The 21,705-nt window shown below is 36.2% G+C and overlaps 1 protein-coding gene across 3 annotated transcripts in view; it reads right to left on the bottom strand.

The window, feature by feature from the left end:
* Window positions 1–21,705, bottom strand: part of CDKL5 (cyclin dependent kinase like 5) — a 209,363-nt gene that overhangs the window by 115,599 nt on the left and 72,059 nt on the right. For all 3 annotated transcript variants that reach the window (XM_075538596.1, XM_075538597.1, XM_075538598.1), the window contains exons 2-3: window positions 15,164–15,374; window positions 11,978–12,012 (exon numbers count right to left, since the gene is read on the bottom strand). In XM_075538596.1, coding sequence (XP_075394711.1) covers window positions 11,978–12,012; window positions 15,164–15,227 — 99 coding nt within the window. In that variant the 5' untranslated portion in view covers window positions 15,228–15,374. The remainder of the gene's footprint in view (window positions 1–11,977; window positions 12,013–15,163; window positions 15,375–21,705) is intronic.

The following is a 21,705-nucleotide window of genomic DNA, read 5'->3' as shown; positions in this document are numbered from 1 at the left end:
GCCCCATGTGTAACCACTATGCCACCAGGGTTCCTCACTAGCATTGCCCACTGCTCTGAAAAGGATGACATTAGAAGATCCTGGACAAGATGGGAGAATACTGTGGAAAATAACTCAAAAATCATAGAAATAGGCCAGGCTTACTGCCCACAGAGAGATTGGGTGTGACCCTTGAGATTATGGCCTTTATGTCTGAACTCACCTCTAAGATAGAAAACAATGATTTAAACCCAAAAGGGAAGAATTTACCCAAGGACAAAATACATAGGGTTAAGAAAAGAAGAGGCATGGAAACAGGAAACAGAGGAAGTGGTGTAAGCAATGGTACAGTGAAAGTGCAGCAATGGATGAGGGGGGTCAAAGAATGCATAAATTCTTGAATAAAAAACAGGGATCTGCTCTGTAAACCTTTACCTAGGTCACAATAAAGAGTTAAAAAGAAGGAAACCTAACTCATCTGACAAGAAATCTAGACATTAAATGTTCATATTTTACTTATATTGGTAGCTAACCTTCCATTGACTTTAACAGTGAGTTGCATGTGTTGATATTTGTTATTTTATTCTCTGGTTTCCACGTGATTCACTCCTGAAACTTTTTGTCCCAACAAGTATTGACATCCTCTGTCTCAGGCTTAGTTGTCAGGACCTCACAACTTTAGCAAGGTCCTACTTGCTTGATCCTACTCTGGACACCATATAAAAAATTAAGTGACCAGAAGATATCATGGGGTGGAGAATGAACTGTTATTGATGGCCTGCAGCATGTTCAGGACCCTGTATTTTATTCACCTTGTGCTCAACTGTGGAAATTATATCTACACAGAAGGCCTCCCCTTGAAACCTCTGAGACATCTTGAGAAATAGGAAATGGGAGACCAAATAGCTCCACCTCTGTTTTCAGAGAGGATTCAGGTGAGGCATGGCTAAAAGTCTGACTGCTTTCCTATTTGTTAAGTGTTAATTATCGTAGTCTCTCAAGCTGTAGAACAATTAATAGTATAACCAGGTTCTACTGGATTGGGTGAAGGGGTGATATGAGTAAGGGTATCTCCCAAAGTGGGGAATTTGATTTTCTGTGGGTATATTCAAATGGACATATACAGTATTTCTAGTTTTCATTTGCTCTTAGATACAACATTTTCTTAGAAATAACATTACTTAAAATAACAACAACAAAAAGCTTCTTCTCAGTTATGTTCAAAAGTAGGCCTCTCTCGGGCCCTTAGACCTTTTGGGTTGGTCCCACCTTGCTCAGGCAGGTTTTACAGAGCACTAGCTCTGCTATTAAGTGACTGGAGTTGCCTTGTCCAGTGAATAAGTCTTGGCCTGAAGGCTCTCTCAGCTCTCTCACTCAATTGACCTGGGCTGTGAAGCCCACCATGCTGTTTCCTGCCAGTCTCCTGGGATTACTACCACCATTTTCCTCTGCTAACACTTCTTTGTGCCTCTTATTCTCTCTAATGTAACAGTCTCCTGAGTCTTGGATTTTCCCAGCATAGAAACTCTGCCCCCACTCAACCATCCCAGTTTGCTTTCTCTTTTACAAAATATAATGTGTGATTCCATACAAGATACATGCCACTCTAGTCCTGCCTAATTAACATAACAGACAACTCCTTCACAACTAGGACAATCACAACAGACAAAGAGGCTAGGAATTACAACACATCATAAATGGAGGATACTAACATCTAACCACAAATGTAATTATAATTATAGCATTATATTACTGTCAAGCCACTGAAAATCATGCCCCAAATTTATATATCCATGAAAGATTCCAAATACTATGTTTCCGTGAGCAACAACCTGGGCCATAAGCACCCTGTTTTCACAGTCCCACTCAATTATGTAGTCACAAAGACTATAGTAGAAGGGTTGCATTAAGTGCTGCACCACAATGATCCATATTCATTTTTGCTCCTAAACTTTGGAGGAAAAGTCACACTAGGAGTTAGGATAAATCACCAAAGTACAGACTTTCATCAGAGACTGATGAAATTATTCAACTTAAACTAGTGTGAAAGAAATGTTCTTGTTTAAACTAATTTTGTTTTCACAGTTACTATAAAATAAACTTGAAATCAATGCAGCCAACTCATTTTCTAGATAAGCAGGCAGCAGAGGGGGGTGGTCATTTGGGAACCGAATCACTGTGGAAGGATGAATGAGGTCAAGCATTCTGTATAGACAGGAAACATAGAACCTATCCCCACTTATTTAAAAAATTCCACTTATTAAAAAATAAATTTAAAATAAACCTCAACTAGGATTATGAAGATAAAGGCAACCAGGAGGATGACCAAGGTCCAAATTCTAGTTCCTAAAGAAGACAGACCATCTGGAAAATTACCTATAAGCCTTTACTCCTTTTACTGATAACAGTAACACAGGTAGTTTCCACTCTATAAATACAGTAGCAGAATCTGAAATGAAAAATATTAGAAGCTAAGATTTCAAAAGCTACTCTACCAAATATCGCAATACATTACCAATTCAAAAATATACAATTTTGGTGAGACTGTTGTCATGTTCCAGAGATTGTTCAGAAATTAATTGGAAGTGCAACAAGAACAGGGCCAAGAGTGGAAACCATACAGAAATCATGTTTCTAAAGAAGTGCTTCTGTAACAGAAGATCTTTTTTTCCTCCCCACTAATAATTCCTGCTGTCTTTGTTCCTAAACTGAACTCCAGTTTAATAATGGAATCCCATTAATCTCTATAACCTGTCATGAATGTAATTTAAGAGTGCTTTTAAAAATAATTGTGCTGAAATAAGCAACTAATCCCTGAAACATTTTCAGCATTTTACAAGCATTACTAAAAATCCCCAATCCTCTGTGTTTTTTCAAATACTAGAATATTTGGCACACAAAAACACCTCTCATTGTATTTTTACAATATACAAGAACACATAAAGAAGAATGGGATGAACATGTAAATATTATAACTGATGTGATAACAGTTTCTCATTGTTCTCTTATCACTTTAATTTTTGTTTTCAAAACTCAATCCACATGTAAAATCCAAGGCTAAAATTTAATTGTTTAAAATTAGACTAAATTACGTGAAAAAAACCTATAACAATAAAAAGTTTGTTTTCTTTTCATATAAACTAACTTTGAGGGTTTAAATGGCAACTTTTTGTCCAAATCGTCATCCCCAAATAAGCATAAAAATTTTGAAAGTAATGAAGGTTCACTGACTTTTCTTCAAGTATCTCCTCTTTCTACTAGTCTTAATCTTAATTTCTCAACTCCTAGAAAAGAAAACCAGTAAAACACTAATGTTCTTTACCTCCAAACCAAACCAAACACTACCATTGAGTGAACTCCAACTCTTCAGGCACCTGAGACTATGAATCTTTACAAGAGTAGACAGTAACATCTTTCCCCTCTGGAGCAGTTGATGGGTTTGCACCACTGATCTTGCACTTAGCAGCTCAATGTGTAACCCACTATGCCACCAGTACTCCTTTTTTCTTTTAACTACTTCCTCCTTAATCTCTTATCGTTCAACATTCAACACACAGTTCATTTAGAGAGGTCATTCAAAATGGCATTTTTTAAATGAAATAGCTTCTTTTATTCTGCAATACTTATTATGAATATTTTTATAAATTTTTACTTTGGGTAAATATTACATAGGAAATTTTGCTATTCCTCACTCCAAAGAGGTCTAACTCTTTTATTTCAGTCTCACAATTTTAAATATCCCCTTCACTCTGGCTCTACACACATAGTTCCATTTCATGCTAAAGCTAGCTGTTGCTAGTTCGCAGCTGCATACTCTTGAACCCGTTACATAACCTGAGATTCAGCTTTTTCATATAAAAATGGCGATAAAAGGTCACTGTAAAGATTAACATTTAAAAAAATTTTTTAAAAGAATAACATAAACAGCTACTTGAGTAGCTAGTACATGGTAGAATCTCAATATATTGAGTTGATATTCTGTGCCATTTTAATTTTATTTTTATTATTAAAGCCAAATCATTTCCCCCCTTACCCCAACAAACTTATCAAATCTGTACAATTTTCTCAGGCCAACAAATGATACCAGGTAAACAAGTTTACCTCTTTCAACACCTTAATCCCTCCCCATTCAAGGACTAAGTCCCTGATACTCTGAAATATCATTCTATTCTGGCCCTCATTTCACTAATTTAAATCAACTTTTAATTTATTGAACACTTATGTTATCTCACAACCTGGGATTGTTCACAGCTTTGTATAATTAGCTAGCTATCTTAGGGGCAAATGTGACCTATTACCTAAAACTCAACCCACCAATCAAACAAAAACCTGATAAATCAACCCCAGTTAGAGGAAAGGAATTTCCCATCTCATGTTCACTAAATGTCCTTTGACATCCAGTAATCTCTGTCTCATTTAGACTTCAAAAACTTATTTCCGCAAACTCTAATTACACCTCTCAATTTTAACAACCATTCAGTTCTCTTTACCTTGTGGTGAGGATAACTTTGTTAGGCTTGCCAAAGAAAAGTATGCTCTAAAGTAAGTTTCCCCTCTGCTGGGTCAAACCAAAGATACAAATATAAAGAAAATCAGCAATGCCAATCTATAGGGGAAAGGTCCCAACCAGAACTTCTTGCAATGCGATTGGGCATAAGGACCCCAAAACAGAAGCTTAACATTCATTACTAAGATTTTTCCAATGCATGCTAACGTGTATATAGAACAAAAAACAGAAGCTGCCAGACAAAGTAGTTATCTTTCTCTTTTGTTATTGGTTGGTATTTAGTTCAGTCAATTAAAAAGTATGGTCTGTGACCTGGAGTAACAATATCATACTGTGTTCACAAAAGGCAAGATACACCTGTTTATAAACATGATCTCTTGCAACAGTACAAAGAATAAAACAGCGACTTTTTTCATATTCGCTCAGAGTACAATATGCTAGGAGTTATTTAATTATACATTCACCCACAGCTAACCTTTTCAAAAAGAGACTTACTTTATACACAAGTACTTAAACAGATCTGTCTTCTGTGAGGCTTGATTTATACATTTTATAAGCATTTCACTACATAGGTAAAAATTATGCAAAATATATCCACTTGACTATTTTACATATAATGATGGGTATACAATATGGATGATTATAATCATTTTTAACTATAACATGAAATTTCACATAACACATTTGTTTGGAGGATACATTTGAAGCTCTAATTTTAGCTGTAAAATGATACATTATCATGAATCTAATGACTACCCAGTTGCAGATCCTAAAAACAATTTATACTGGATTCATATTCCAGAAAAAAACAATAATTTATAAATTATCAAGGCTTCGTGAGGGAGGGAGGGAAAAAATGAGGAGCTGATATCAAGGGTTCAAGTAGCCCATGAAAATGATGATGGCAACAAATGTACAAATGTGCATGACACAATGGATGGAGGGATGGATTGTGATAAAAATTGTATGAGCCCCTAATAAAATGATTTTAAAAATTAAAAAAATCCATGCTTTGTATTTCCATCCAGTGATATCTTTTTAGACCAATGAAAGGAGAAAGGAACAACAATTAAGAGAGCTCTTCTGTGAGTCCTTCATTTCATTGATACAGTCTCACTTTCAGTAATATTATGGGTCATTTTTTCCAGTATATTCTCTCTTCAGATGGACCATTAGGTACTCAAGGACAAAGATAAACTCTGCTTCATTCATCCCTATACCTCAAAGTGCCCTACACTAGGAATCCTAGCCCCATTTAGCATTTGTTTTCCAAGGGCAGAGATACCCATTGTCACCTACTTCCAGTCTTGGTCCATTCTGCTAGCACTAAAAGTCTACATCATGACAAACAGGAAAAGATAACATTTTAACAAGCAACTATGGCCAACCCAAGGACAAGGAAACAACGAGTGGTGCAAAACCAGTATTTATTTAATCATTTTATTGGGGCTCATACAACTCTTATCACAATCCATACATACATACATTGTGTCAAGCACATTTGTACATTCGTTGCCCTCATCATTCTCAAAATTCGCCTATTGCTTGTTGACCAAGGGCAAGGTAACTGAGAGGAATTACTGAAACCAGAATGAAGGCTGAACATGGTAGTGGGACAGAAGAAAAGCGTTAGGAAACAGAGGAAAGGATTAGGAGGCAAAGGGCATACATAGAAGCCTAAATACAAACATGTACATATGTAAATATATTTATGATTATGGGGGAAATAGACCTATGTGCATATATTTATAGGTTCAGCAGTAGGGTAGCAGGTGGACATTGGGCCTCCTCGCGCACACTCCCTCAATACAATAGCACCTTGTTCAGCTAAACGGTCATGCCATGATACCCACCTTCCCGACATGATCGCTGAATACAGATGTGTACATAAGCAAACGTGGTGAAGAAAGCTGATGGTGCCCGGCTATCAAAATAGATATAGCATCTGGGGTCTTAAAGTCTTGAAGGCAAACACGTGGCCATCTAGCTCAGAAGCAACAAAGCCCACAGAGAAGAAGCACACAAGCCTAAGCGAATACGAGGTGTTTAAGGGACCAGGTAGCAGACACCAAAGAATAAAAACCATCATTGTGTGATCACCTTCCCCACATAAACACTGAAGACGAATGTGTGCATAAGTAAATGTGGTGAAGAAGGCTGATGGTGCCCGATTATTGAGAGATATAGCATCTGGGGACTTAAAGGCTTGAAAGTAAATAAGCAGTCATCTAGCCCAGAAGCAACAAAGCCCACATGGAAGCAGCACACCAACATGTGTGATCATGAAGGGCCAAGGGGACTAGGTTTCAAGCAACAAAAGCGGGGAAAAAGATCATATCACCGTGAATGAGGGGACTGCATGATGGGGACCCAATGCCCATCTGTAGACAGCTGGACATCCTTGCAGAAGCGTAGTGGGGAGGAGATGAATCACTCAGGGTTCCGTGTAGCAACAATGAAACTCAAACCTTCCTCTAGTACTTGAACGCTTCCTCCCCCAATTATCATGATCACAATTCTGCCTTGCGGACCTGGTTAGACCAGAGGATGCACAGCGGTGCAGTAGGGATCTGGAAACACAGGGAATCTAGGACGGATGAACCCCTCAGGACCAGCAGTGAGAGTGGCGACACCTCGAGGGAAGGGGGTGTAGAAAGGGGGAACAGATCTCAGGGATCTACATGAAACCTCCTCTTTGGGGGATGGGCAACAGGAAAGTGGGTGAGGGAAGATGCCGGGAAGTGTAAGATAGGATAGAATAATAATTTATAAGTTATTAAGGGTTCATGAGGGAAGGGAGAGCGGGAAGGGAGAGGGAGAGAAAAAAGGAAAATGAGCTGATTCCAGGAACCCAAGCAGTAGGCGAATTTTGAGAATGATGAGGGCAACGAATGTACAAATGTGCTTGACACAATGTATGTATGTATGGATTGTGATAAGAGTTGTATGAGCCCCAATAAAATGATTAAATAAAAAAACAAGCAACTAGACCAGCCGCAAAGAAAGACAAAACCAATACAAGTCTATATGACTAACAAACTGTATTTGTACAAAAGACAATAGGGGCAGCTTTTAAAGATAATTAATCTACAATTCACTCATTTAACGTGTACATTTAAATGATTTCAATATACGCAGAGTTGTTCAACCATCATCATAATCCACTTTAGGTCATTTTCATCATACCAAAAAGGAAATCTTGTATTCTTTAGCTGCTTTCTTTCTGTATTCATAGAATTGTCTATCTGAATATTTCAGGTAAATTGAATCATACAATAGGTATTTTTGTGTCTTGCTTTTTTTAAATTGCTTTTAAAAATAATTTTATTGGGGGCTCAACAACTCTTATACATCCATTTTGTCGAGCGCAATTATACATTTGTTGCCATCATCATTTTCAAAACATTTGCTTTCTACTTGAGCCCTTGGTATCAGCTCCTCATTTTTCCCCTTCCTCCCCACCTCCCCTCCCTCATGAACCCTTGATAATTTTAGAAATTATTATTGTTTTGTCATGCTGTACAGTTTTGTGACTTTCTTTCACTCAGCATATTATTTTCAAGGAAATCCATATTTAGCACTTATCAGCACTTAATTCTTTTCATGGTTTCATATAATATTCTATTTTATGAATAAATATGCATTGATTTACCCATTAATAATTGTTGGATATACGGGTTATTTCAACTTTGGGGCTCCTATAAAGAATGCTGCCATAGACAATAACAACAAAAAAAGGCAAGGGAAGCACGCATAATGTCAACAGAAAAGGCCAGGGAAAGGAATTAAAAATCAAAGTGCAACAACAACAAAGAGAGAGAAAACACTGCTGGATGAATTGTGTTATATTTGTATTTAAAGGAGCCCTGGTGGTGCAGTGGTTATACACTTAGTGGCTAGCCAATAGGTTGATGGTTCAAACCCACAGAGTGACTCTACAAGAGGAAGATGAAGCAGTCTGCTTCTGGAAAGATTACAGCCTAGGATATCCGATGGGGGCATTCTATTCTGTCCTACTGGGTCATTATGAGTCAGTTTAATTTTTTATTAGTATATAGTGCAAGTGTGTGTCTGATATATGTCTGATATATATAGATGGAGCCCTGGTGGTATAGTGACTACGTGTTGGGCTGCAATTCACAATGTCAGCAGTTCAAAACCACCAGCAGCTCTACAGTGAGTTTGGTTTTGCTTAGATAGATGGATGGATGGATGGATAGATAGATAGATAGAAAGATAGATAGATAGATAATATACTCTGGCATAATATACTCTGTGGGTCTCTCAGAAATGCTTGGATAATAAAACCTAAGGTTAAGAATTGAAACTTCCTTTTTCTATGTTGTATAAACAGGTAATATATTTATGAAAGCAGTCCAATTTAACTTGGAAACTAACAGCCTATTTCTCCTAAGTGGTACCCACCTAGGACTTTTATTTTTCAAAAGCTCCAGAAATTTATTATGACTCAAGGAAACTCATTAAAAGCATAGCAATTCATTAGGGAGCTTTTTATTTGTTTAATTTCAAACTGCAGTAATTTTCTTAACAAGATTTTTAAAGGAACTATATTTATTTTAATTTATTATTTCAAATTCTTAATCATCCCTAATCAAGAGACCATAGTAATCAAACCATTTTTCCTCTGATTTACTGGCAAATAGACCTTCAAATTACTAAACCAATATAAAGTAATTGAAATGACCAATTTCAAGAATACAAAATTCATTGAATCAAAGTAAGAGAGTTATAATTACATATAATTATATAAGTGTGTGGGGCAGCATCTGACCCCCTCTGACTTCACAAGAAGAAGAGATGGCCATTATCAGCATCAGCTCCCCAATGTTGGTTAATATGAGGTTGAGGTCAGACATGCCCTACCCTCCAACCTTCCTTACAAATTCTGACACCAACCATCCCTCCCACAGCACCCTCTACTTTTCATATTCTACTTCAAGTGATAATTTAATTTGTTGACCACACAAAACTCACAGACCATATTCACAATTATAAGCTTCATTAGGGAACTAAAACAGGTTACATACAATTCAGAATCACAGTTCTTTGTACCTGCAAGCATACCTCTCTCTGGTCCTTAGCCTACATGGCTCTTCATTTCTGCCCTGCTTGGGAAGTGTTACAAGGTTCTTTTAATGCTTCTGACAAAGGTACAAAAGGCACCTCAATCCACCACAACCTCAGCCGTTGGCTCTAGTTCCATGAGTCAACAAAATTAGTTATCCCAGTTAAGTGCCATTCCTCAAGCAAGTATCCTGCCTAAATGATGTCACTTAGCTCTACTCACTCTGTGGGCCAGGAAGCCCACTGCTTTGTCTCATGTTCTGGCCCTTGGTTCTGCTGCTGTCACTCCTCTACCATTTCTCTAGTGTCACAGTTTTCTGTCCCTGGACTGAGTATGTTCAATGAACAGGGAACCTCAAGTCCAACAGACGCTCCACTCCTGGCTCTTCATTCACTCTTGATGCCAGTGAGATTCCCCACTTCCTGCTTCTGAGATATCTCATTTTATCCCCAACAGGATGGGAAACTTGACCAACCACCACACTAAAGTTCCAAGTTTTTTTTTTTTTTTTGGTAAAAAAATATCCAGCCTTTAATGTGATAATTGATTGAATAACTTCTCCCTAGGCCCCAACCTGCACCCTCTGGTGGTTGGTTCTGTGCACACCATGTTCCCTATTGTCTTTGTATTGTTCAGCCTTGGCGTACCAAGTGCTCCTTTCAGCTACTTAACCAACTCAAGTCCCATACCCTCTGTGACACTTGTTTGTTCTAACTAAAACCCAAACTCACTGACATCATTCCCAATTCCGACTCATAGTGGTGCTATAGGACAGAATGGAGCTACTTGCTCCTGGGAGCTTCCTAATTCTTTTTTTTTCTTTTTTTTTTATTTATTGGGGCTGATACAATTCTTTTCACAGTTCATACATATACATGTATAAAGCACATCTGTACAGTCTTTGCCCTAATCATTTTTTTCTCTTTTCTTCTTTTACATTTTATTAGGGACTCAAACAACTCTTACCACAATCCATACATATACATACATCAATTGTATAAAGCACATCCATACATTCCCTGCCCCAATCATTCTCAAAGCATTTGCTCTCCACTTAAGCCCCTTGCATCAGGTCCTCCTTTCCCCCCCCCTTCCCTCCCCAAGTTCCAAGTTTTTACAATCACAATTATCTCTGTTAACAATCACTCACAACTGAATCATATAATCTTATCAGCATCCTCTACATGTTCTCTTACATCGGAAAAAAATTGTTTCAGGAGAGTTATAAAAAAATAGGGTTAGAAGAGTCATATTAGGTAATGTACTTCATTGCAATAATCTAAAATATTCAAATATATTACTGTTATAAAATCTTAAATTCAAAAGACAGGTAGTACTGAGCTTAATACCAAAAAAAATACGGGCATTTTATCATATTTATGTGTGTGCATGCGTGTGGTAAGTTTATGTGGAATTACAAGTATATGTGTATATAAGAGGGTAAGACAAAAAAGTATTCCCATAAAAATCATAGGACTTTATTAAAAAATATCAAAATGTAAAGTTATTGTCTGACATATCCTCCATGTATGTCTTTAAACTTCTGATGGCAATGTCCCAAAAGAATTCTACACTCTTCAATTTACACCATATCAAAACAGTAGTTTTGGAATCCTCTAGGGACTCAAATTCATTTTCCTTTTCAATATTCTAAATAGATCCAAAATAATATGAGGTCAAATATTAAGACAGTACCCAGATAAGGATACCTTAATAGGAAAAATTTAATCTAATGGTTGAAATTATGAGCTTCAACATTTGCTACCTTAAAAGTTAGTCTCTAAATAAAACATGTTCACCATGAAGCAACAGCTATGCAATCTTCCAGGTAACTTCCCTGAATACTATATAATGATTATCATCATCAAATCTATAATATTCATTTTAAGATTGCTCAAGAGTGATCAAATATAGTCAATAATCATAATCATACTATTATTCTAATCCCCATTCTATAACCAAACAGACTCCTATCCATTACTCTTCAAAAGCTGAATCCACATTCATCAAGCAACCTATTATTGGGTCTACATGAAAAAGAATAAATGAAACTTCTCCTTGCTCATAAGTACTATAACATAAATTAAATCTGTTACTATGTTGCTTTCTTCTTTCCATTCCACCACCTTTTCCCTAATCCCATTAGGTAGCTTTTCACACATACAAAAATGAGTTGAAAAAAATAATACATGATCACAAGAACGCTATTGACTACCTAATCATGACAAAGCTTGCATGGAAATCTGCTTTATTTTTTTAATGATCAAATATTAATTCTGCTTCATTAAGTACCATCAACAGAGCTGGCCAGTTTTAACTCTGCGACCACACTCACAGAGCACTGTGCTAGTTCCAAAACAATTACACATACACAGACATTTTCTTTTTGTAAAGCAGATACTTGCCTTGTGTCTGCATTTAAGTACAACTCCATAGGCTCCTACAATAATAAAAACAAAACAGGAAATAATTAGGACATTCATACCAACTACAGATCTCAGCAAGATAAAAGTTCTGCTATATTTACATTGCTGTTTAAGGAGTGTCAAAAAGGTGGTGGGAAACTTCCATTATTTTTTATTTCCATTTTTCTACAAACATTTTTAATCCTCTTCATATATTATAACAGGGGTCCTCAAACTTTTTAAACTTTTTAAACACTGTCCTTCAGACCCGTTTGGAGAGCCAGACTATAGTTTTAAAAAAACTACAAACAAATTCCTATGCATACTGCACACATCTTATTTTGAAGTAAATAAAACAAACAGGGCAAAAAAACCCAGTGGGCCAGATAAACGTCCTCGGGGGGTCACATTGTGGCCTGCAGGCCGTAGTTTGAGGATGCCTGTATTACAATAATGACCCCCCAAAAGATGAACTTTCTAGGGTGATCATGACAAGAGCTTCATATAAATAGAATGTATGTATTTTTGTTATACATATATTTATATAACCTTAAGAGTTTAAACAAACATTTCCTCAACTTAAGAGGTATAATTAAATATTTCTTTCTAATTATTTCAGTGGTAGAATTAAGGTTTAAAACTTTTGAAGACAAGATAAAAACATATGAACTTTAAAAGTAAATGAAAACGTAAAAGGTTCTTCTAGTTCAAGGGCATATGTCAAAGGGTAACAGGCTACTGTCTGTCTGGCCATTATAGATAAGTATTCCCACTTCTTTCCATGTATTCAATGAGATTCTTGACATCTTTTGAGTTACTTATGGTACAATGGTTAAGTATTCAACTACTAACTGACAGTTCAGTGGTTTGAACCCACCAGCCCCTCAGTGGGAAAACAATTTTTGCCTCTGACAAGATTTACATATTTGGAAACCCTGCTGAGCAGTATTATTCTGCCCTATGAAGTCACTAAGAATCAGAATTGTCACAACAGCAATGTGATCCTCTTGCTCAGGAAATAAACTAGACCCTCAGAGGCAGAACATTTAGCTGACTTTGCCTCTGAGGGTCTAGTTTAACAAGATAACTAGAGTTAACAAAACCAACTGCTGACAAGACAATTTCCACCCATAGCAACCCTAGAGGACGAAGTAGAACAACTCCTAGGGTTTCCAAGGCTGTAATCTTTACTGAAGCAGACTGACACATCTTACTCCTATGGAGTAGCCGGTGAGTTCAAACTGGCAACCTTTCAATCAGCAGCTGAGTGCTTTGATCACTGTGATACCAGGACAATGCACTGTCTAGACTTTAAGAATGTAGAGCATGCTTGACCATTTTTCATATACATAATAGATATGTATTTCTTGGCCCCAAAATATCCAAGGTGGTTTTCAAAGGGAAAAGGTGTAGTAATGATGTTTCTAACTATGTTTCAAACTGACATTCTGATTTATATAAAAATCTGGCATATTTTTTTCAATTTGAGTTAATCTATAAGAAGACAATCAATTGTGCATATATTGATAAAAACAAGGATAAAGCTCAGAATCTGTAGTATGACAATCCTGTTACACTGTATAAGTTGACCTTCCTCAGTCAGAAGTTTTACTACTTAACATCTCAAACTTTAAGGCTTTCAAAAAAGAAAAGAAAAAAAAGGAGAAGGAGCGGTTATTATTCTATAAAAGAATCCTCATCAAAAGATGAGAAATACAGAATATCAAATTCTCTCAGGCTCCAAAATTTCAGGAGCTCTTAAAACTGGATAAACTCTTAAAATTCTTTCCTTGATATCATCTTTAAAACTTTAAACCAAAAATATCCCCTGGAATCTGCCTAAAACCAAACAATAGTTTAGCATAACTAATAAAAAACGTCTGCTTTAAGCATTATGTTCTTTTATCCATATGGGATCAAATTGATAGCAGCAACTTGAAAGATTCGACAGGACCCTTAGAGAGAGTGGGTTTATGTTAATAAGAAGGAACAACTCAGAAAATGGGGTTGAGAATGGCAGCACAACTCAAAAATGTCAGCACTGTCACTAAACGGTACATGTAGTTGAATTGATAAATATTCTGCTTTGTATATTCTCAACAATAAACAAATATATATTTAAATATTTAAAAACAGGTAGTAGGTGATACATTGAGGATAAATTTTACTTAAATAATTTTTATCAATGAAGGAGAGTACAAAAAGAAATTGACTGGTGAAGGAAAAAAGGGCTATACTTTTTATATGAATTTTGCTTTAAACTCTAAAGCAAGCACTCGATTCTTTGACATATCTTAATTACTTCTATTTATTTGAACAGGAACTATCAACATTAAAAGCTTAAACAACTTTACTGTTCACATAGAAAATTTAGAAAACTTTTAAAAATCAAAATTTATTTAAGAATTCTAAAATATAAAATATTTAACATTTCATTTAAATATAAATATTTAAGATTTACTGTAATGATATAGTGAGTATGCAAAACCACCAAAACCAAAATTATGATCACTTTTTCCATTAACATAATTCTACAAAATTTCCATAAAGTTATTGTTAATGTAAAAGCAAAAATCACTAATAAGCAAAAACCAGGAAAATTTAATTATTGTAAGTTATCAAATTAACATCACTGACTTATAAGCATTATTTTATTGCTAATGGGAAAGAAAAATGTCACTAATTAAATCATGATATTATATAGGTTATAATACATATCTTGAAAACATAGCTTGATTTCTGAGGTTAAAATAGGACTTTAGAAAATTAAAAAGGACATAAATTTATAAACAGTAGTTTATCAATCTGAAAAGCATATAATTTATTTACTCATTTATGTACCATGTAATAGGTAAAATTTAGATTATGTAAATTATTTAAAATAAGTCTCGCTGATATTAATATATAATTTTAAAAGTATATCCGAGAAACCATGACTACTAACAGAAAGAATAGAAAAAATGGTCATCTTAAGAAATTCTTGATTTCTTACACTTTCAAAGATTTTTAACATATTAACTTTTGATTGGCTCCTATCATTTAAGAATAATTTTTTAATTAAACAAATTTTGAAAAGCTATCTAAATGACTGTAGGTTAAAGCAACAAAATTTGAATTTATATATTTAGCATGAAGTAAAGCTGTGCATTGATAAAAAATCCAAGAAATTCTAAAATCTCAACTTACCTTCACCTACAACCCCAAGGATCTCAAATTTATTCATCACATTACCAATGTTAGGAATCTTCATGAAGACAAACTCCTCTTTTGATGGAAGCCACAGAACATGGCACTACAAATAATCTTCTAAGTTGTGCAGCTAGAGAAAAAAATGTCTGAAGGAAGGAATTCTCATTCGTTGGCAGAACTTTCATATATTCTTCAAATGATGTTCTCTCTGAAAGAACAAACACAATGAAAAGGTATGTTTAATATCCTAGTATTTTAATAATTGATATAATTCTTTTAAAACCATGCTAATGGTTCACAAACAATTTTTAAAGGGAGAGGAGAAGGTAACAAGCAGAAGAGCCTCACATGGAACACAAATAAGCCTGTCTTTGAAACAAATAACAAAACTACATTGACAGGGGGCAGGGAGAAGAATTAATCCCAGGTAATTTCTGACAACAGTATTTTAACTATCTATTCTTTTCAAGCTGAATACAAAAGAGAAATGTACACAATTATTGTACTGTACTTAGATAACTGTTTTTACAAAATGATATGAACTACTTTATGTGTTTTCTAGAATTTAGCAAGGTGCCAAAGGGATAAGATATAAAGCATCATCCAAAAAAAAAAAGCCATAGTGAATGAAGGGGGAAGTGCAGAGTGGAGACCCAAAGCCCATTTGTCAGCCATTGGAGATCCCCTCACAGAGGGGCCTAGGGGAGGAGATGAGTCAGTCAGGGTGCGATGTAGCACCGATGAAGAATACAGCTTTCCCCCAGATCCTGGATGCTTCCTCTCCTCCCCCCCCCCCACCACCCCGACTACCATGATCCAAATCAACCTTGCAAGACTGGATATAGCAGAGGTTGTACACTGGTACATATGGGAGCTGGAGGCACAGGGAATCCAGGGTGGATGATACCTTCAGGACCAGGGGTGTGAGGGGCGATACTGGGAGAGCAGAGGGTGAGTGGGAACCGATTACAAGGATCTACATGTGACCTCCTCCCTGGGGGACGGACAACAGAGAAGGGGGTGAAGGGAGATGCCAGATAGGGCAAGATATGACAAAATAATAAGTTATAAATTATCAAGGGCTCATGAGGGACAGGGGAGCGGGGAGGGAGGGGGAAAAAAAGAGGACCTGATGCAAAGGGCTTAAGTGGAGAGCAAATGCTTTGAAAATGATTAGGGCAAAGAATGTATGGATGTGGTTTATACAAGTGATGTATGTATATGTATGGATTGTGATAAGAGTTGTATGAGCCCCTAATAAAATGTTTTTAAAAAACGAAGGAAGTTGGAAAGACAACTAACAGCCCCTGCCACACTGATACTAATAATGTGTTACTAGCAAGAACAGGCTCTGACAACGCAGGGAGGAATGCCACTGGACTTAGCAAATTTAAACATAGAGAGGAGGTGAGCATGGTCAGGATTCATGGCCTACACAGCAGCATCTTTGGACACAAAATCCTCTCTAGGAGAATATATAGTCATAGAAGATAATATCAGAGCATAGGGGGTGAGATAGTTAAGGTTTATTGTGCCAACCTGGCTGATAAATACATGTGGGATTAATTGAAGGGCGGAGAGATAAATGGCTTGGTGAGCCTTTCCAGTTCTCAGGTCTCTAGCTCTTTGATGGTTTAACCAGGGTGCAGTTGCCTTCACCAGTTCCCTGCTTCAGCTGGCAAGGCCTACTTCCTGCAAGACATCCCTGAGGAGAAGCAACATGGACCTATCCTGATGCAGCCCTGAGTGCTGGAGTAGCCATGTGGCTACCCCTGCCAATGCTGAGATGCTTACATGCTTACTGATTCGGCTTTCCTCCTGCAATCAGCATCATTGTGTCGGTTTTGTGAGATTGAAGAGGACATGGTAGATTGGTGTTAGGCATATGAGTTAATGTTGGACTGTCACTAATATGTTGGAATGTCATTAATATGAATTAATGTTGGACTTATGGGCTTGGACAGCATTGGGATGGGATGCTTTCTTACTGTACACTTACCCTTTATATAAAACTCTCATATATAAAAAATATTGCAAATAATGAGGCCTTGGTATTTTACTCTCATACAATGGGGCTTCAAACATGAAAAGAAGAAAGATTCAGGGTTGGAGTTGAAAGTGTAAGCTTGAATTTTAATATATAAAGATGTTAAAAAAAGAAATCCACTGCCACAAATACACACACCACCACCACCTCCTTTCCCCAGCTTCATCTGTGAGAGGATCTAGAAACAGTTACATTCCAGGAGTTATGAGAACACCTAGAGGCCAGATCTTGGCTTATAAAGATAATTCTTCAATAAACAGAATCAGGGTTCCTTAGAAAATCGGCTAAGTCTAAAGCTCACCGAGTTGATTCATTGGCTGGGCCAGAGAAAGAACAATATAAGCCTGGCATATATTTTTGTGATGCTGGAAAGCAAGGAAGTGGTCAAATAATGAGGTATGTCAAGACAACACAGGAACCAGTTTGAAGTCACGCGTCAAATTGGGGAGAACTTGAGCAATAAGTAACAGATATTATAACCAACATAGTAAAATAAGAACACATGAGTCCTTGAGTCCTTGCTGATTGCTGACATGAATGAATGATGAATTGACAAATAAAAAGGGGAGGGGTACTTTCTTAGAGTAGAATTCCAAATGATAAATGTGATGGGATTAGAAAATCACCATTGAACAAACATAACAGTGATAACTATTTCAAACAAGTGTCATCAATGCATGCTACAAGTAGAGATGGAAAGTTGGATGAAAAAAAAAGAAATGTACCTAACAATAGTAATTTCATAGTGAAGGAAACCTGGCAGACCAGACTTTAATTAAATGATCAAAGTTAACAACAAAAATAGGATGAATCAATGTTACAAGTTTCCTCCTGCTAGGATGTATTAAGAAAAAAGTTCATAACATCGTGCCTGTGGCATTGTTGCAAAAACACAAAACTGGAATGTAAACATAAAAGCAACAATCAAACTCAAATTGAGGGACATTCTATTAAATAACTATATTGTGTTTTAAAAAAATTTCTAGGTCATTAAAGCAATGAGGACTTGAGCATTTACTAATAAAGATTAAAAACTACCACCAGTCTTCAGTATAGATTACATCTCAACATAAAACAAAAATTCTCAAAACTGAACCAATAATCAGTATCACAATAAACAGAGAAAATATTGACGATGTCAAGGTTTTCATTTACTTGGATCCACAATCAACATCCATAGAAAGAAAACAACATTAGACAGTAGACAAATGTGCTGCAAAAGATCCCTTTAAAGTGTTAAAAAAAAACAAAGATTCATTTTGAAGAATAAGGCTCACCTGACCACAGCCATGGTATTTTTCAATCACCCTATATGCATTTGAAAGCTGGACCGTGAATAAGGAAGGTGAAAGAAGACTTAACAACTTTGATTTTTTGGTTTGTGAAGAACATTAAACATATTGTGGAGTTCTAGAAGAGCAAACAAATCTGCACTGGGAAAAGTACAGAAGAGAGGGTGACAAGATTTCATCTCATATACTTTGAACATTTTCTCAGGAAGGACCAGGTCCCTGTAGAAGGTCATCATGTGTAGTAAAGTAGATTGAGTAATGGAAAAGAAAAAGACTCTAAACAAGCTGGATTAACATAGTGGCCACAAAAATTAGTGGCCACAACAACAAAATATAACTGTGAAGATGATACCAAACCAAAATCCAAACTCGCAGTCAGAGTCTATGCTGACTCTTAGTGACCCTATAGGACAGGGAAGAACTGTCCCTCTGTATTCCTGAGACTGTACCTCTTTACAGGAGTATAACAGCTGACCTTGGAGATTCATAATTAATACCCATCAGGGCTCCTGTTGAAGGTGTTATAGTCCTGGTGATACTGTCGGATAAGCCTTGGACTGCTGATAGTAAGGTCAGTGGTTCAAACCTATCAATGCTCTGTGGGAGAAAGATTCGGCTTTCTGCTCATGTAAAGATTTACAGCTTTAGGAGCCTATATAGGATTGAGATGGGTCAGATTCAACTTGATGGCAGTGGAATTATAAACTTTTAACACTCCTGGGTGGTTAAACCACTTGGCAGTTTAACAGCACCAGCTGCTCCATGTAAGAAAGGCTTACAACAGACCTATCGAAATCAAACCAGTATGGCTTTGACATAAAGATAGACAAATTAGCCAATGGAATAGATGTGTGAACCTAGAAGTGGACCATACTTCAAGATCCCTACAGTTTCCTATAGTCCTTCAGCTCTACACTCGCTACCCCACCTGCCTGCTCTCGGTCTATTCTCAACACAAATCACATCCCTTTAGCATGTCAAATCATATCACTTCCTTGTTTAAAGTCCGTCAATGGCACACCAGGTACTCCAAGGGAGAAAGTTGAGGCTTTCTGCTCTTGTAAAGATTTACAGTCTCAGAAACCCACAGAAACAGTTTTGCTTTCTCTTGTAAGGTCAGCATGAGTTGGAATCAACTCGATGGTACTGAGGTGGGTTTTGTTTGTTTGGATTTGTGACAGAGAAAATGATATCATAATTTCAAAATATTTATTATATTCGTTCATTAAACAATTACGAATGGCCTGCCACATTTTAGGGAATGGGAAAATAAGATACAGAAGACAGTTGTGAACAAGATAGGTAAAGTCCTTGCCCCACAGAACTTTACATTTTGCTAGGGGAGAAAAAATATAAGATCATCATCACATACAGTGATATATTCTGAAGGACCACAAAGAATAAATAGGCAGGCAGGGAGGGCCTCTAAATAGGTAACATTTAAGTTGAGATCTCAATGACAAGAATGAGCCAGGAACCAACCACATGAAGATTTAAGTCAGTTACAGATAGAATGAATTAGTCTTTCATTTTCTTCAACTGATTTGGAAGAACACTTAGGAAATATTTAAATAGTCCACTCTCTGCCAACAATGGTATGTCTCATTTCAAAGGAAGCTTCAGATAAAAATGAAATCATTCCCACTAAGAAGCCCTAGTACACAAAAGGTTCTGTATATAAAGATACATAAAGAACAATTGGTTCCACTTAATCTCTTTTCACGAAACTGTGAAAAATCAAACTGAACAATGTAAACTAGGAAACAAGTGAGTCTTTTAACAACCAGTATTCATAATGAGAAAATAAATTATGACTAAAATTGGATTAAACTGCTGATTTGTAGAAGTAACACTGATTAAGCTTTTTAAAATGGTATTTAAAAATCAAGACATTTAATTCCTGGCAATGGCAAATCATTTAACCTGATGAGAATTCTCTCTGAGGACAAATGCAAACACTGGAGAAAATACTTTTTAAAAACATCTTAAGAAGAGAGTGAAGAATTATCTGGCTAAAATCAAAGGAAAAAAAGAATAGAAACCAGGATGGAAAATCCAAACCATCCCAAATTGTTTTAGGTATCTTGGTATTTGAAGATCTAGGAAGAAACAAGTGTATGTGTGGAGGGGGAGGAGGAAGAAGAACTGGTTTACAGATTCAGGCAAGAGTTTCTCAAAAAGAGAAACTTCAATAAACCATACTTCCTTTAAGCTGAAACCCAAAGAGCTCTACTTCCAATAAGGGGAACTAGAAATAAATCAGCCCTTATATAGCTTTATGTCACTGAGATTATCTAAATAAATCCCCAAATGTGCTCTTGGAAAGAGGAAGCCCCAGGTTCAGACTAGTGGGACTACCAGTTGACTGAGACAAAGAAGAGAAAGTCACTCTTTCAAAGAAACAGCATTAACCTAGACCTTACCTGCTGCATATACTTTTTCATTTAGAAGGAACAGTAAATAATCAAAGAAAAGCAGATACACAAGGAAACAAGACACCATAAATTAAAAGCCAATATAAGCAGCTATAACAGGAAATAACCAAAAAAGGACTTGACAGGTTAGACTTATCAGGAACAGCCTATAAAAATAAAATAGGGCTGTATTAATAAAAATTAAGGCTTGAAATTTCTGACAGAACTGTAAGGTCCAATGATGAAAGAATGACTTTGACAATTAAATTACAATCCCAGGACTGAAAGATAACTGAAAAAGAGCTCAATAGATCGTGTAAGGAGAAAAATATCAAAACAGAGATCTTAAAAACATGCTTTTAAAAACTTGATTAAGTGAATATATAAACTGTGCCAAAGAACTGCAGAATGTCTTTTCCCCCCCTAAGCACAGAGAACATTCACAAAAACAGATCATAGGCTGGGCCATAATGCAAATTTAAATCATTGACAAGTACTGAAGTTAGAAGATGTTCTATGTCTACATGCAGTTACCCAATAAATTAACCACAAGATAAATAATTAGACAATATCCAAGTCTGGAAATTAATATGCTTCTACAATAATCCATAAGTCAAAGAAGATAAAACAGGCAACAAAAACATAAATTTATGTGAGGCAACTAAAACAATATATGGAGGGAAAATTAATAGACTAAAGTATCAATTGCAAATGGTTAAAGAGTCAATAAATCAAAAAATATATTAAAAATAATTAAGAACAGAAACTCAGACAAAACAAACAATA

The sequence above is a fragment of the Tenrec ecaudatus genome, chromosome X, assembly GCF_050624435.1.
Source record: "Tenrec ecaudatus isolate mTenEca1 chromosome X, mTenEca1.hap1, whole genome shotgun sequence".
Taxonomy (NCBI): domain Eukaryota; kingdom Metazoa; phylum Chordata; class Mammalia; order Afrosoricida; family Tenrecidae; genus Tenrec; species Tenrec ecaudatus.
This window is presented reverse-complemented; position numbering and strand designations above follow the sequence as displayed.